General features: G+C 45.5%; 1 protein-coding gene across 2 annotated transcripts; it reads right to left on the reverse strand.

Moving 5' to 3' along the window:
* Nucleotides 1-2174: 2174 nt before the first annotated feature.
* On the reverse strand, nt 2175-6978 carry LOC119294655 (glycine-rich RNA-binding protein RZ1C-like). Of its 2 annotated transcripts, XM_037572884.1 has the most exons (3): nt 6722-6957; nt 4163-5975; nt 2175-3310 (listed from the first exon to the last, which is right to left on the reverse strand). In XM_037572884.1, exon 3 carries the CDS (start codon nt 3305-3307, stop codon nt 2462-2464), a length of 846 nt encoding a protein of 281 aa, XP_037428781.1. In that variant the 5' UTR covers nt 3308-3310; nt 4163-5975; nt 6722-6957; the 3' UTR covers nt 2175-2461. The 2 variants fall into 2 exon arrangements, with proteins under 2 accessions (XP_037428781.1, XP_037428780.1); XM_037572883.1 differs by lacking the exon at nt 4163-5975 and having other exon boundaries at nt 6722-6978.
* Between the last annotated feature and the right edge of the window lie 6630 nt (nt 6979-13608).

Raw genomic sequence — 13608 nt, forward strand, 5'->3', positions numbered from 1 at the left:
GGTGGGGGTGGGGGGAGGGGGGTCAGCCGGAGAGGGGCGGCGCGCGGAGGAGCGGGGAGGGAGGCGCCATGGCGAATTGGGTGGTGATTTGGGGGGGGAGAGAGAGGAGGGAGGGAGGATCAAAGGGGGGAGGAAGACAGGCAGGAAGGGGGGCATGTTTTTTTTTCTTTTACTTCTTTTTGTATTTCCTAGAGAGGGATTTATTTGAGGAAGATATTACAAAAATACTACTTATTATTTACTTTACTTGCAAGATAAGTGGCAGTTTCACTTCTTTCAATTCAACCCCCTCTTTACTCCAACTGTTCAAAAAATGTAAAAGAAAATTATGTACAAGCCAATAATAGTAACATTGTTTTCCCTAAGAAAAAGTAACGTTGTTTTCCTTCCGCCCTTTTCTCTTTGTACTGACTAGTAAGATGCATGTGCATTGCACGGAACATTAGATTGTTCCATGGCCTTCTGGATGTGGTGGGGCAGAGACAAGGCTGATTGGGAGAGACAAGGAGTTGTTTGTAAATATGAAGAAAAAAAATGTGGGCATCTATTTGCAAAACTGCAACAATTTGCTTTGTATGCGTCAGATCTAGATCCGACGGCTATTGATGAAAGATGGAAGGCACACCATTATCACCAATTCAGATTTTTATAGGAGTGGAGATAACTGTCGAATGACTGCTGGGAGGGGACGGCAAGCGAACGTTTTTGTGTGACAACTTGTACGTGGTGGGAGACGGCAGTTCACGTTTGGCTTTTGCCACAAAAATTCTCTTCTTTTTTAGAATTTGCCATGCGTTTCTGAAGAAACTGCCATCCCATGCAACTAAACTTGTCATCGTAAACGTTCACGTTAAAAACCCTCCGAGCGAACGTTCGCTAGCTATTGTAGTCGTTTCTCTTTCCCCTTTTTTCTTAAAAATATTTCCCATTCTCTTACAACTTTTCGCCGTCTTCATTCAATAAAATATTGCTTTAATTGTTTAAAGAAACATCTTTACGTTTCATCTAACACGGGGGATTTGATCTTTTGACCATAAAAATAACATCTCCGTTTTTTTCGTAAAATGTATATATGGTGTTTACAGTTATTATTGTTTAAATGGTAATCATGGAAAAGCAGTTATTATTTATATGGTGTTTGCAGTTATTCTGGAGAGGAAAAGAGTTACCAAATAATTAACAGAAAACCAAGCAGGAACCAAAAGATTCAGTAGGTTAGAGTATACTACATCGCAATCATGCATGTTTTTTTTTTCTTATTCCTACGGGTTTAGATATATTTTTTTGATCGGTTGCTCGTGATATGCTATGGTTGCAGCACGTGAATGCGCCCCCAATTTCATGTGAACGTTGGTGGCTGCAAACCTGCCTGAGCACACATCACTTTGCCACGGAATAACAAAAGGCGGAGTGGATTAGGATTATTTGTCTGTCATTCCTTGTATAGCGGGAGGCGGTTGGCGGGGCCCATTTCAATTGGGAGGAAGAAAGGGAGACGGGGAACAAGGTTTCGGATAAGAAAGAGGTCATGCGATGCGAGGACGTGCGCACAGGGAGAGACGTGTCGCCGTCTCCGCATCCATAGTGCGCGCGTCCTCGCATCGCATGAACTCTTGTTGCCGCTGCCGATTGGACTAACCGTGCGACGGCAACAAGAGTTCAATCTCGTACGCCTTCGGTTCTACAGCGCGCCCTCTCGGAAGTTATAAAGAGGCACAAGATTCAGAGGCATGGTGAATCCGTAAAACTTCAAATGTGTTTTGAATCAAAAAGTAAGTTTGCATCCATAGCACGAAGGGTCGACACTCGAGTACATTTTTCACAGCAATTTTACAGAAACACTGGACTAAACAAAAACAAAAAACTTTTTCTACATTTGTAAATAACACGTGATGGAAGACAAGCCCATTCGCCAAAACATGATGCTCTGTCTCAAAGCAACATTTTTTGGTCACTCTTCTCCAAGTCATCCGGAAGGATTTCATAAATTCAGATCAATGAAATCCTGCACAAGTTCAGCAACCACATTCAGTAGCCAACAGCCAAAACAACCAGGTCATAGCAGGCTCGGTCTGCTGGATAAACTCCAGTTGTGGTACCATTTCTGGTACAGAATAGAGATTACCGAGCCATCAGATTCATCCACCGCAGAGCAGCAGGAATTCACATCAACCACAGCAGAGCAGCAGGATTTCATAAGTTCGGATTGATAATATCATGCAGCAGTACATAAACCATCATCCAGCAAAGGTGACAACAGCCAACTGCCATGGCACGGAAGATTCAACGCAGCACGCAAACAGTCTGCTGGGTAAACTCAACCACTGCCCAAGGAGTAACATTCGCAGTACAGAAAAGAGATAACCGTGCCGACAGAGTACTCATCAAGCATTCGGCCATGCCAAACTGGAAAGAATTAAAAACGCAAGTACATAGCTCGACTGCAGCAACAGGTCGGTCACTAGTAGCGGTCGTCGAAGCGTCCTCCTCCCCTGGGGCGGTCGTACGGCGCAGGCCTCTCCCTGTAACCTCCTCCCTCGTAGCGAGCAGGCCCTCCGCTGCCATAGTCGGCGCCGCCTCCACGTGGACCGTCCCTGTCATAGCCACCGCCGATGCCGCCCCTTGGGCCGTCCCTGTCGTAGCTTGCACCGCCCCTTGGGCCACTCCTGTCATAGGCGCCGCCACCACCACGAAGTCCATCTCTCTCGTAGCTTCTCTCCCGCTCCCTGCCATAGCCGCCTCCACCACCACTTGGTGCATAACGGTCCGGAGCAGCTCCATACCTGTCTGCACCAAAGCGGTCACCACCAGAAGGGTACCGGTCACTGGCATAACGATCACGGCCCCCATCATATCTGTCTCTGCTGTCAATAGGCTCACGGTACCCACCATAACGGCCACCATCGTAGCGATCATCCACGTAACGGTCGCCAAACCTGTCTGATCCAGAAAAGCGGTCTCCCCTGCCACCGCCGCCACTGAACTTGGAAGGGAATCGCCCAGAACGGCCGCCACCAGGGTTAGGGCAGTCACGAGCCCAGTGACCAGCACGGCCACACTCAAAGCAATTGCCAGGGGGTGGGCCATCACCCTTACCACCACGATAATCCCCACGGTCACCACCGCCACCACCACTGCTGTACCGTGTGTCATCCGTTTGCAACTTCGGCTCAGCCCTGTTCACTGAAATGGTACGACCATCTAACTCTTTGTTGTGCATATCATTGATAGCAGTCTCAACTGCCCTGGGATCTGAAAACGTCACGAAGCCAAAGCCACGGTGCCGGTTTGTGTGCCTCTCCAGCATGATCTGCAATAAGAAATACTCAAGAATCAGCCTACATACAGAGCAAAGCCAAATGGTAAGCAGCTGCAAAACCTTTGAATTCAGCGATGAGTAAAGGGCAAAAAAATCAGTAAATAATAACACGGATTCATTACCACAACACTTCCAAAGTCATAGTTTGTTTGATACTGTGGCATATAGCAGCTTATAAACACAAAACAAACTGGAAATGTGACCTTTGAATTCAGCAATGAGTAAAGGGCAAAAACAATCAGTGACCAATAACACGGATTCATTACCACAACACTTCCAAGTCATAGTTTGTCTGATACTGTAGCATATAGCAGCTTATAAACACAAAACAAACTGGAAATGTGACCTTTAAATTCAGCAGTAAGTAAAGGGCGGAAAAAATCAGTAAATAATAACACAGATTCATTACAGCAACATTTCAAGCCATAATTTGTTTGAAACTGGAGCATATAGGATTATATAAGAAACTGGAAACTGGTAATTTAAATTCAGCGACAAGTAAAGGGCAAAAAAAATAGTAAATAATATCATGTATTCATTACCACAACATTTCAAGTCATACTTTGTTTGAAAGTGTAGCATAAAGCAGCTGGAAAACGTGCTTTGACAAGGTAACAAAACGAATCACTACAACAGCTGCAGGTTTATAGCAGCCAAGTCTCATAGAAAGAAACATGCTTTCTCTTTTGAATGAATAACCATAAGCTTAAAAGCCAACTGAACAGCGACACAACCAAGGAAATGAAAAAGTAGTCACGATATACATGAAATAAGAATGTGTGAGGTAGACAACCATTCGTAAAAATCACTTGTGGTCAAATTTAGGATGGTTGACAGAATTACCTTTTGAGCAGCATTGGGATTAGGTTATTCCAGAGTTTCATAATTCAACAGAACAAATCAAAACTGTCACATAGCCGAGTGTAACTGTAACTACCTTTCTGACTGAACATATCCTGAGAGAGCAAAGCTCGTTGTACTGACAACCAGTCAGGCAAACAAACATTTGAGCAACCAAACAATGCTTGCTGCTACCATCTTTTGCTGTTACCCATATTTACTAGACTGCTCTGGATAATCCTGTCGTGTTTGGATCCCTATAGCACATCTCATATCAACTAAACTAATTGCAGCAACTACTAACTGAGAAGCAAGGAACTTCAATTGGCATGAAAGTGGCTACCGCCAACCAAGTGTGCCTCAAGGTTTGTAACACTCCCACTCATACCATATCAAGCTATGACTAAATGCATAAACCACTTCAGTAGTTAGATCCATCTATTAAATTTTCACCATGAATTAGTGAATTACTCTGTCAGAAGCTAAACAAGAACAACATTCTCAGGCGGTCAGGCCCATCACCGATGTCTGAACCACTGGCATGCTGGTCTGGTAGATAAGCTCACGAGAGAATCTTCAAACATAGCAAAACAACACATGGAGACAGCAGTTGGCAATATCCAACAAGCATGACATGCCAAATGTGTGGGGTTGGTTGTGAGAAGTGCTGACATCAAATGTTGCTTCAGCAGCTATCCTTCAACTGTCATTCCATGAGCACTACACAGCACCAATGTCGTGACGAACCACAAACAAATCTGGATTTCACCTTCCCTCGGTTTTCATAACAAAAGTTACCAACTACTACTACATGATTCCTTGGCTTGCAACGACATCCCTTAAATTATTTTTAAGCCAATAAGATCAGGTTGCACACTACAACATGTTTTGCACCCAACTTGTCACAAAAAATGGCTATGACTACAAACCAAAAAGCGAAAGAAACAACTGAAGAAAAGGCATTCAGATGAATATATGGTATGATGAGATAAATGATTGGGACATGGTGATTACAGAAAAGATAATGCAACATGCTCTTAGAAACTAGGAGCAGAAAACAGAACAATTTTTTGGCCAACGAACAGAGTACTGACATACCAAACAAATCATGGCACTCGTATCAAGATTCAAGAATAGAAAAACATGACAACATATGTGTAGAATTCTAGTCGCATAGATGGCACAGGATTTTAAAATGGGTTACATGGTTTCTTAATATTTAACACAACCACACAAAACAGACAACAAATATTTTAATGTATATCACCAAGAGATCAAATCAGTTAAACATGAAAGACTGAAAAATGTCTTCAGGTTTCCATCAGACAACAGACTGTCTGTTGAGCCGCTTCCCAACTGCAGACTACTGACTGTGGTGTTGGCATAGTAGACTATCAAAATCACAGGGCATGCATGGAACTGCAAAAGCCAAAGAACCACTGAAGGCATTTCTTGTCAAGTAATACCACTGTAAGAACATGCTGTTTCTTCTATCAGACCACAAGCTGAATGAAGGTATCAGAACACAGCCACGAGCAAGATAGATCAAGGGTTCCCAGATTACTGGTTCAAATTTCACAGGCCCTGATGTTCACTTCAGGCATCTAACTGCGATAAACAGCACCAGCACGACCTCTTGGTAAAGCAATTTCAAGCCTAAGTTTTCCCTCAAAGAGCAGTTAACAGCTGCTTTCTCCGCACAAAACACTCATGATTGTTCTCTGCAAAGCTGATCTTTCGACAAACAAACAAAAGAATCCCTGTTCTATCCAACTTCACAAATGTGCCAGCTCATTTGGCTTCACAAAGCAAGTGGCTGAGAAAAATAACCATCAGCGCCAGCAAAGGAAGGGGGAGAAAAATACTGTGAGCATTCCTTATGAGGCTACAAACTAAAGAACGCTATATATATAAGAAAATCTCGTTAGCAATAAATTCTACTCCCTCCGTTCCTAAATAAAAGCCTTTTTAGGGATTTCAACATGGACTACATATGGATGTACATAGACATACTTTAGAGTGTAGATTCACTCATTTTGCTCCGTATGTAGTCTGCATTGGAATCTCTAAAAAGACTTATATTTAGGAAGAGAGGAAATACTAATTAGCACCGGTGTTTATTCATTTTGAGAAGATAGCATACTACACTGTGCGTTTTGACATACTACCTCTGTAACTTAATGTAAGACGTTTTTTGACACTATAACAGTGTCAAATAAGTGGGAAAGCCCATTACTGTCAAGTAGTATTAACCTAGAAAATTGAGCCAGTTTTAACTACACGAGACCAAACTCTGAGCTCATGTGCCTTGTTCGGATCCACAGTAAGTCGGGATGAAGGCAGCACCTAGACCTATCACTTATATAAGTTATAAGAGAATTAGAAAAAACAGCACCTAGACCTTGGCCATGTGCATCAGATTCACCGTTCTTCCCTCAACACCCTCTAATTCCGCAGATCTAGCAGCTATATACACATACATGACCACGAAATAATAAAAAACAACAAGCGAAAGCATGCGCTGAGGATAAGCGCGGAGCGGGCGCGGCGACGGTCCGGTACCTGGGTGTCGACGACCTTGCCGAAGCGGCGGAAGGCGTCCTCGAGCTTGCGCTCGTCGGTGTGGAACGAGAGGCCGCCCACGAAGATCCGGCTGTCCTCCTTGCCCGCCATTTGCCCCGCGCCTGCCTGCGCGCCCGCGGCCTCGGTTCGCGGGGGGGAGAGGAGATTAGGGTTTGGGTGAGAGGAGGAGGAGGAGGCGACGACGGCGAGAGGGGAGAAAGAAAGAAAGAAAGAGCAGGCGAAGGGAGCGCTAGGGTTTGGGTGGCGTTCCCCTCGCTTTGTTTCGCGTTCGGCCGCCTGGGCCATGGGCCGCTGGCGGTGTTATTATATCACTGGGCCTGCGGCTTTGTCGGGCCGCTGTGTATGTAGCCTTCTCCGCAAATGGGCGAGGTAGGAGGACGTGGTTGGAAGTTTTTTGACACGAGCCCTTGCGCAAAACAAGAGAGCAACTAATTAACGAGCGCTCTTTCGGGAGCCTCGCAACGATCAGCGTCACTTGACGCGCTCTCAGCCATTCGCCACGTGTCGCGCTCTGGTCGGTCCCTCCGATTTTTTATATTTTTCCATACGCATTTTTGACTTTTTAAACATTTTTTTCCGTTTTGGTTTTCCACCGGTCTTCCCTAGCTTTTCGACCAAAAAAAATTCGGGGAAAAAAATTTGCGCAAAAAAATGCATTTTTTTCGCGAGAGTCATGGTTTTGTTTTCGCGAGAGGCACGGCCGTGCCTCCTGGAAACGGAAAAAAAGTGTTTTTTCTTTTTTTCTTTTCGCGATAGGCACGGTTTTGCTTCCGCGAGAGGCACGATTGTGCTTTCGCGGGAGTCACGGTCGTGCCTCTTGGAAACGAAAAAAATATGTGTTTTTTTTTCGTGAGAAGCACGATTTTGCTTCCGCGAGAGGCACAGTTGTGCTTTCGCAAGAGTCACGACCGTGCCTCCTCGGAAACGAAAAAAAACATTTTTTGTTTTTTTCTTTCGCGAGAGGCATGGCTTTGCTTCCGCGAGAGGCACAGTTGTGATTTCGTCAGATGCACAGTTGTGATTTCGTCAGAAGCGTGCATCTTTCGAAAAGGGAAAAAACCCGTGATCCCGGTTCGGTTTTTTCGTCTGTTTTTTTCGTGAAAAAAAAGTTCGTCAAAACCTATCAACATGAGATCTAGTTTTAAAGCTCTCGACGCGAGGAATCCAACGGCAAAAGCGGTTCAAGATTTGAACGCACGGTTTAAGAGAAAAAACGTTTTGAATAAACAGATCTAAGAAAAAAAGGAAAAACTCCGCAAGGAGTACTCCTTAATTAGTGATTTCGGCCTTCAAGCGCATGGATTGGATGTCCAAACCGAAAATCTGTTTTTGAGCCCGGGCTCAGCTGATCCCGAAATCAAGTCCGATGGTTCGTGTGCGTGGATCCGTGCGCCTTACTGTATTCCCTGACCGTATATGCTGATTTTTTGTCCGTCGCGGCGCTGCATTCATTGCGACGGAGCGTTGCACTGTCGCTGCGGGACGGGTCGTTGAAGGATGGCTCGGTACACCTGAGCCATGCTCGGCTCACAATCCCTCCAAACGTCGTCAGGGTCACACGCCATAAATTGTCCACTCTGTGATAATCGAGACCAACGTTGCAAGGTCTGGTCGGCATGCTCATCAGCGTTTCTACAAGTAAATCCGTTACGATGTAAGTAGATCTATTTTTTTTTCTTGCTTTACACATTCTCAGCTAACGAGCCGTGGTTCAGCTCAGTTCTGATTAATCTCCCTTGATCTTCTTTTTTTCAGGCACGGCTGTGCCGTTTCTTTGAGTTCCAGCGTGCTTAAAGATGACCCCTCTGCAGCGTGCTCAAAGCTTGTAGCTTATTTAACTGAGAGATGCAGCGAAACAACAAGCAAGACCATTAATTCATCGAAGTTCAGTCAACCATAAACATAATTCATGCTCTTAGACACAGTACGACACACACGGACCTGTAAACATAATTCATGCTCTTTGAGTTTCAGTGCTCAACCGAAACACACTAGAAAACCCCCCGTTTAGAACGACAACACATATTACAGACTGAAAAACATATGGCTCAGTATCGGCAAAACCAATTGGCCGCTTGCAGGTATTCTGTCGATGTCCTTCTATCAATTCTTGCATTTCCTGGGTTTTCGTGGCTTTTTCGATGCACCCCCTCTCTCCGAGCATGTGGTCCTTTTGTGGCCTTCGCGGCAACAAATGCTGCAGAATTTGGTTCGTTTACTTAGACCTTTGTATGGGGCCTTCTCCCTGTTGTTTGTCGGCCTTCCGGCACCTCTATGCTTGTCCGGGCCTGCAAGACCTTGCAGGGCATTCACACTAACAGAATGCCCAGCACTATGGCACTGGTCAGCGTCGCCTTTCACGAGCGATCCTCAAAAGCCAGACCATCCCTCTTCTCTGCCAGTGGTGCTCCACTTAGTAGCAGAGCCTCGAGGCCTGCAAGCATGTGGTCATAATATGCAGCACTTGCGTCCCCCATCTGAACGACTTCCATGGCTTTGAAGTACAACGTCGCGTACCTGCACATGAATGACAAGTTCACTGAATTGTCCTTCTGGTACTGAACCAGGTGTTGTGGAACACTAGTAGAAAAGGGGACAAAGGTCCAGGCCGGGTCAGCCCATTAGTCCTGGTTCAGTCCAGAACCGGCACCCATGGGGGCATTGGACCCGGTTCGTGAGCCCCGGGGGGCGGCCGGGCCACGTGGGCCATTGGTCCTGGTTCGTCTGGACCTTTTGGTCCCGGTTGGTGGGACGAATCGGGACCAATGGGCCTCGCTCCTGGCCCACCACCATTGGTCCCGGTTGGTGGCTTGAACTGGGACCAAAGGCTGCCCTTTAGTCCCGGTTCATGCCACCAACCGGGACAAATGAGGTGCCTATATATACCCCCTCGCGTAAGAGCAGAGCACACTGCTCTGTTTTTTCTGGCCGCCGAGGGGGAGAGGGCTTGGTGGTGCTCTAGCTCACCTCCTGTGCACACAAGGTGTTCGATGGAATGCCCGAGCCACACTACTTAAGCTTTCTCCTCTCCAAGCTCGACCTCCAAGCTCCATTTTCCTTAATATTTGTCTAGGTTTAGCGGTCCGTCACGCCCCGTCCCCGTCTTCACCGCCGTCGATCACTCACGCCGATCTCATCGCCGGCACCACCGTGGTGAGCCTCTTGTTCTTATCTTCTTTGTGAAAGGAAAAATATTCTTACTTGTATGTTTAGATAGATACTTGTATTATTTTCTTACTTTTATTATTGCATCTTATATAGTGCGATGGTTTTGGTATCCGCCCCCGTCGGCCCTCGTCCTATCTATGATTCAGATGTGGTATATATTATCTTTTCATAATTATTGGTTCATTTATTGTTTATGATAATTATGCCGACCAACGTGACATAGATTTTATTTATCTAGGAGGTTGTTGAACCGGAAATTCCAACCGACCATATTGTCGAGAGGTTAAATTTAGTTGAAGAAGAAAACAATTTCTTGAAGGAAAAAATAAGAAAAATTGAGGAGGAGAAGATGATATTGGAGTTGCATGTTGCGGATGTCGTCGATGATCACAAGATCAAGATGGATGCAATGCGCTTGAAGATTAGAAAGATTAGAAAATATGCCATTCATACCGAGGCTTGGTATCATTATGCCGTTGGATCAGTTGTTACCTTGGTTGCGATTATGATCGCATTTGTTTTCGCATTGAAATGTTTTATATAGTTTCAATGTATGGTTTAATTAATTTAGATGCTCTGCAGAGCTTTATGTTGTTAGATGAGAACTATGTATGTACTTTGGTTTTAATGTGATGATGAACTTCTATTAATTTGGTCGCTTAATTATCTATTCATGATGTTCTGTAATGATTTTTGACACACTTAATTATATATAATGCACGCAGATGAACCGGCAATGGATGTACGGTGACAGACACACCTTCGAGTACATTAAGGGCGTGCATGATTTTCTTGAAGTGGCTGAGGCAAACAAGCAGAATGGTTTTATGTGTTGTCCATGCCCTATATGTGGGAATACGAAGTCTTACTCTGACCGGAAAATCCTTCACACCCACCTGCTTTACAAGAGTTTCATGCCACACTATAATGCTTAGACGAGGCACGGAGAAATAGGGGTTATGATGGAAGACGGCGAAGAAGAAGAGTACGATGACAACTATGTGCCCCCTGAATACGGTGATGCTACTGAACATCAAGAGGAACCAGATGATGTGCCCGATGATGCTCCGCCGGGTCATTGTCGATGCAAGGACGCAATGCGAAAGTCAAAAAGAGAAGCTGAAGTTCGATCGCATGTTAGAGGATCACAAAAAAGGGTTGTACCCCAATTGCGAAGATGGCAACACAAAGCTCGGTACCGTACTGAAATTGCTGCAGTGGAAGGCAGAGAATGCTGTGCCTGACAAAGGATTTGAGAAGCTACTGAAAATATTTAAGAAGAAGCTTCCAAAGGATAACGAATTGCCCGACAGTACATACGCAGCAAAGAAGGTCGTATGCCCTCTAGGATTGGAGGTGCAGAAGATACATGCATGCCCTAATGACATCCTATACCGCGGTGCGTACAAGGATCTGAACGCATGCCCGGTATGCGGTGCATTACGGTATAAGATCAGACGAGATGACCCTGATGATGTTGACGGTGAGCCCCCCAGGAAGAGGGTTCCTGCGAAGGTGATGTGGTATGCTCCTATAATACCACGGTTGAAATGTCTCTTCAGAAACGGAGAGCATGCCAAGTTGATGCGATGGCACAGTGAGGACCGTAAGAAAGACGGGAAGTTGAGAGCACCCGCTGACGGGTCGCAGTGGAGAAAAATCGAGAGAAAGTACTGGGATGAGTTTGCAAGTGACCCAGGGAACGTATGGTTTGCTTTAAGCGCGGATGGCATTAATCCTTTCGGGGAGCAGAGCAGCAATCACAACACCTGGCCCATGACTCTATGTATGTATAACCTTCCTCCTTGGATGTGCATGAAGCGGAAGTTCATTATGATGCCAGTTCTCATCCAAGGCCCTAAGCAACCCGGCAACGACATTGATGTGTACCTAAGGCCATTAGTTGAAGAACTTTTACAGTTGTGGAATGGAAACGGTGTACATACGTGGGATGAGCACAAACAGGAGGAATTTGACCTAAAGGCGTTGCTATTCGTGACCATCAACGATTGGCCCGCTCTCAGTAACCTTTCAGGACAGACAAACAAGGGATACCAGGCATGCACGCACTGTTTACTTGACACCGATAGTATATACCTGGGAAGCTACAGGAAGAATGTGTACCTAGGCCATCGTCGATTTATTCTGACCAACCATCAATGTTGAAAGAAAGGCAAGCATTTCAAAGGCGAGGCAGATCACTGGAAGAAGCTCGCCATGCGTACTGGTGATCACGTACTTGCTATGATCAATGATTTACACGTAATCTTTGGAAAGGGTCCCGACGCACTAGCTGTTCCGAATGACGCTGAGGGACACACACCCATGTGGAAGAAGAAATCTATATTTTGGGACCTACCATACTGGAAAGACCTAGAGGTCCGCTCTTCAATCGACGTGATGCACGTGCCGAAGAACCTTTGCGTGAACCTGCTAGGCTTCTTGGGCGTGTATGGAAAGACAAAAGATACACCTGAGGCATGGGAGGACCTGCAACGTTTGCACGAAAAAGACGGCATGCCTCCGAAGCAGTATGAAGGTCCTGCCAGCTACGCTCTTACGAAAGAAGAGAAAGAAATATTCTTTGAATGCCTGCTCAGTATGAAGGTCCCGACTGGCTTCTCGTCAAATATAAAGGGAATAATAAATATGCCAGAGAAAAAGTTCCAGAACCTAAAGTCTCATGACTGGCACGTGATTATGACGCAACTGCTTCCGGTTGCATTGAGGGGGCTTCTACGGGAAAACGTCCGATTAGCCATTGTGAAGCTATGTGCATTCCTCAATGCAATCTCTTAGAAGGTGATCGATCCAGAAATCGTACCAAGGCTAAGGAGTGATGTGGCGCAATGTCTTGTCAGTTTCGAGCTGGTGTTCCCACCATCCTTCTTCAATATCATGACGCACGAGATTGTTATTCCGGGGCCCGTATTTCTACACAATATGTTCCCCTTTGAGAGGTTCATGAGAGTCCTAAAGAAATATGTCCGTAACCGCGCTAGGCCAGAAGGAAGCATCTCCATGGGCTATCAAACAGAGGATGTCATCGGGTTTTGTGTTGACTTTATTCCTGGCCTTAAGAAGATAGGTCTCCCTAAATCGCGGTATGAGGGGAGACTGACTGGAAAAGGCATGCTTGGAAGGGACTCAATAATATGCAGGGACGGATATTCTTGGTCTCAAGCACACTACATAGTTTTACAGAACTCTACCTTGGTGACCCCGTATGTCGATGAACACAAGAACAGTCTGCGCTCCAAACACCCGGAGCAGTGCGACGACTGGATTACATGTGAACACATCAGGACTTTCAGCAGTTGGTTGGAAACACGTCTCAGAGGTGACAACATTGTTTGTGATGAGCTGTACTTGTTGTCCAGGGAACCATCTTTGACTGTATTGATTTACAAAGGATACGAGATAAATGGGAATACATTTTACACGATTGACCAAGATCAAAAGAGCACCAACCAAAATAGCGGTGTCCGCTTTGATGCAACAACCGTGAGGGGAAAGGACACATATTATGGTTACATAGTGGACATATGGGAACTTGACTACGGACATGATTTTAAGGTCCCTTTGTTTAAGTGCAAATGGGTCAATCTGTTAGGAGGCAGGGTACAGGTAGACCCATAGTACGGAATGACAATAGTGGATCTGAAAAATCTTGGGTACACTGACGAACCGTTCGTCCT

This window comes from Triticum dicoccoides, chromosome 4B, assembly GCF_002162155.2.
Source record: "Triticum dicoccoides isolate Atlit2015 ecotype Zavitan chromosome 4B, WEW_v2.0, whole genome shotgun sequence".
NCBI lineage: Eukaryota > Viridiplantae > Streptophyta > Magnoliopsida > Poales > Poaceae > Triticum > Triticum dicoccoides.

Coding starts and splice junctions, on each gene's coding strand:
- LOC119294655 (XM_037572883.1), bottom strand. CDS start 6,832: ATGGCGGGCAAGGAGGACAGCCGGATCTTCGTGGGCGGCCTCTCGTTC. Junction 3,311..6,721: donor GCAAGGTCGTCGACACCCAG/GTACCGGACCGT, acceptor TTCTTATTGCAG/ATCATGCTGGAGAGGCACAC.